At 40.7% G+C, this 2500-nt stretch overlaps 1 protein-coding gene across 1 annotated transcript in view; it reads left to right on the top strand.

Moving 5' to 3' along the window:
• Positions 1-1687: 1687 nt before the first annotated feature.
• Positions 1688-2500, top strand: part of LOC122250514 (vitelline membrane outer layer protein 1) — a 14520-nt gene continuing 13707 nt past the window's right edge. The window contains exon 1 of the mRNA XM_086542482.1: positions 1688-1800. Within this exon, the coding sequence (XP_086398608.1) occupies positions 1737-1800 (64 nt within the window). The 5' untranslated portion in view covers positions 1688-1736. The remainder of the gene's footprint in view (positions 1801-2500) is intronic.

The raw sequence follows: 2500 nt of genomic DNA, 5'->3' as shown, positions 1-2500 counted from the left end.
TTTAAACAAAAGACGACCCATTGAGAGTGCGAAGTGCAATCATAAAAACAAACAAACAAACAATTAGTAGCACTGTAGTAGATATCCCTGAAAATTCTATATTTTTACGAGGTTTATCTTCCGAGAGCACAGAGTCTACGGATCTATTACACCGCATTTGACTTCCACGCCTTAATTTGTAATATAGTGTTATCAACAATGTCATGACACTACATCAGTGTATCAAAGCTTGCCCATCCCTTTGGAGTTAGCCAGGGTGGTAAATAAAGAAATAAACTAATCTAAACTAATGTCATACATACCTACGAACACTTCCTTCTTGTGCACGATAATACGGTATTCCCAATGCCCACAAGAAACTGCTATAAGGAAAAGCTGCCATTTTTAAGCCCTGAAGCCTCTGGAAGGACCGATTTTTTGTGTTTTTATATCTTTTTACATGTTCAGTCTCTCTTAATTATGAATACTTATTTTTCCAAGAAGTCTCCAACAGTTAAGTCTATTAATGAAGCACTGGTTTAAGGAATTACTCTGACCGGAAGATTTTAATAATTTAAGTCTAATTCAGTTATAGCTCAAAATTTTCTTTCTAAGCTTAACTTTTATATAGATTTTTACTCTTTACAGTTTTAAATTTCTTGTTTGTGTGAATTATAATTTATTACCACACAAAAGCTGAAGTTGTTTATAAGAGTATTTTTGCCAAGAAGTGCATTTAGAGTTATCTTAAAATACTTCAGATTCACCCCTTGATCTAACCTTCGTGACGAGGACGGCAGAACATTACACATTGTTCAGAAAGGTGCCAAGGCGAACATGACGATCATGTACAGCGCTTTGCCTTGATCTGTGCATGTGAAAGCATATATATGAAGCAACGATCAAAACACAATAAGAACTAAAAGGCGCTCACAAAGTATAAATCTCTGACAGTCCCAAAATATTCAGTTTCAAAACAAATAGGTTCCTAAATAAAGAACAACAAAGAAGAAAAAAAAGCATAAATTGCAATCACCTGGTCTCTAGGCCATGGCCAACCCACATACAATATTACACCACAATTTGTTTATAACATTTTGTGCAATCCTGATGTCAAATTACCAGACCAAGAAATTGATTCAGTACACAAACCATTTTTTACAGGAAACCAACCCTTTAATCAATAAACCAAGAGACCAATTATTCAACCAATGAGCCAAGAAACCAACAATCTAAATGAACTAAGAACTAACCAATTACGCCTACCATGTAAACGCGGACGCAAACAAATTTCCCACTTCTGCGGGGGTTCGAACCTTTATCAAAGGCTATTATCATACATCTAATCTACATGTTAAATCTCCTGTCTTTATGTCCGTCTCTCTCTTTCTCTCTTTCTCCCTACCTCTTCTCTCTTACTCTCTCTCTCTCTCTATCCCTACCTCTTCTCTCTCTGTCTGTCTCTCTCTCTCCCTCCCTCACCCTTCTCTCTCTCTTCTCTCTCTCTCTCTCTCTTATTCTCTCTCTCTCATTTGTATAGAATGAGAACGACGAGACAGTCATAAATGCAACCTATTCAGACAGACAAAAGTCACAAAGGGAATAATGAGATGCAGAATTACAATGCTTAAGAAAGGTACACATACACGCAAACAAAAAAAAAAATCAGATAAGAGTGTGACACGGAGAGATTCCTAAAGTATTATAATGAAAAGCAGTGGCATTGACAAGAACATTCTCACGCTGCCATTGCTATCATGAAGACAGACGCTTGGTTCGCTTTCCTTGCCACCTGCTGTGCCTTGGCCGGCGCCACTCCAGGTGAGGCCGCTGCTTCTGCCTCTTGTTTCATGGACGGTTAGACATACATGCCTACATACAAATATGCACTCATACATGCATACATTAACACACACACACACACACACATACAAACACACACACACACACACGCACACACACACACACACACATACGCATATACATATGTATAAATGCATACATACGTACACGGGACTGAAGGAGCATAGAGCTATGGCGAAAGAAAAGAAAGAAAGGATTACTTCCCACCACTTCCATCCTTCTCTCCCCAGGTATCCTTCCCTCGCAAAATGTGCTCCATTATGATAATGAGTTCTTTATCGTCGCCATCCCGGTATAATGAGAGCCAAGGAATAGCGCTGGCAACAGTTCTTTTTTTTCTCTCTTTCTCGTCACGTGACATTAGCCTAATTTACCCGGGCGAAAAAGTACACTGTGACGCAATATGCATACAGACCAAGATAAGTGAGAAAGATGGTGGGGAAGGAAGGGGGGGAGAGGGAGAGAGATAGGGAAGATGGGAGAGAGGAAAGCAGAGGGGGAGGGAGAGAGGGAGGGAGAGAGGGAGGGAGACAGCGGGGGAGTGAAGGAGAGAGATAGGGAAGGAGGGAGAGAGGGAGGGAGGGAGAAAGTGGGGGAGTGAGGGAGAGAGAAAGGGAAGGAGGGAGGGAGAGAGCAGGGGAGTGAGGGAGAAGGAGAG

This window comes from Penaeus japonicus, unplaced genomic scaffold (genome assembly GCF_977035675.1).
Source record: "Penaeus japonicus unplaced genomic scaffold, GWHDUDI00000001_assembly GWHDUDI00000012, whole genome shotgun sequence".
Lineage (NCBI taxonomy): Eukaryota > Metazoa > Arthropoda > Malacostraca > Decapoda > Penaeidae > Penaeus > Penaeus japonicus.
The sequence above is the reverse complement of the archived record's forward strand: the minus strand, read 5'-3'. Positions and strand labels throughout refer to the sequence as shown.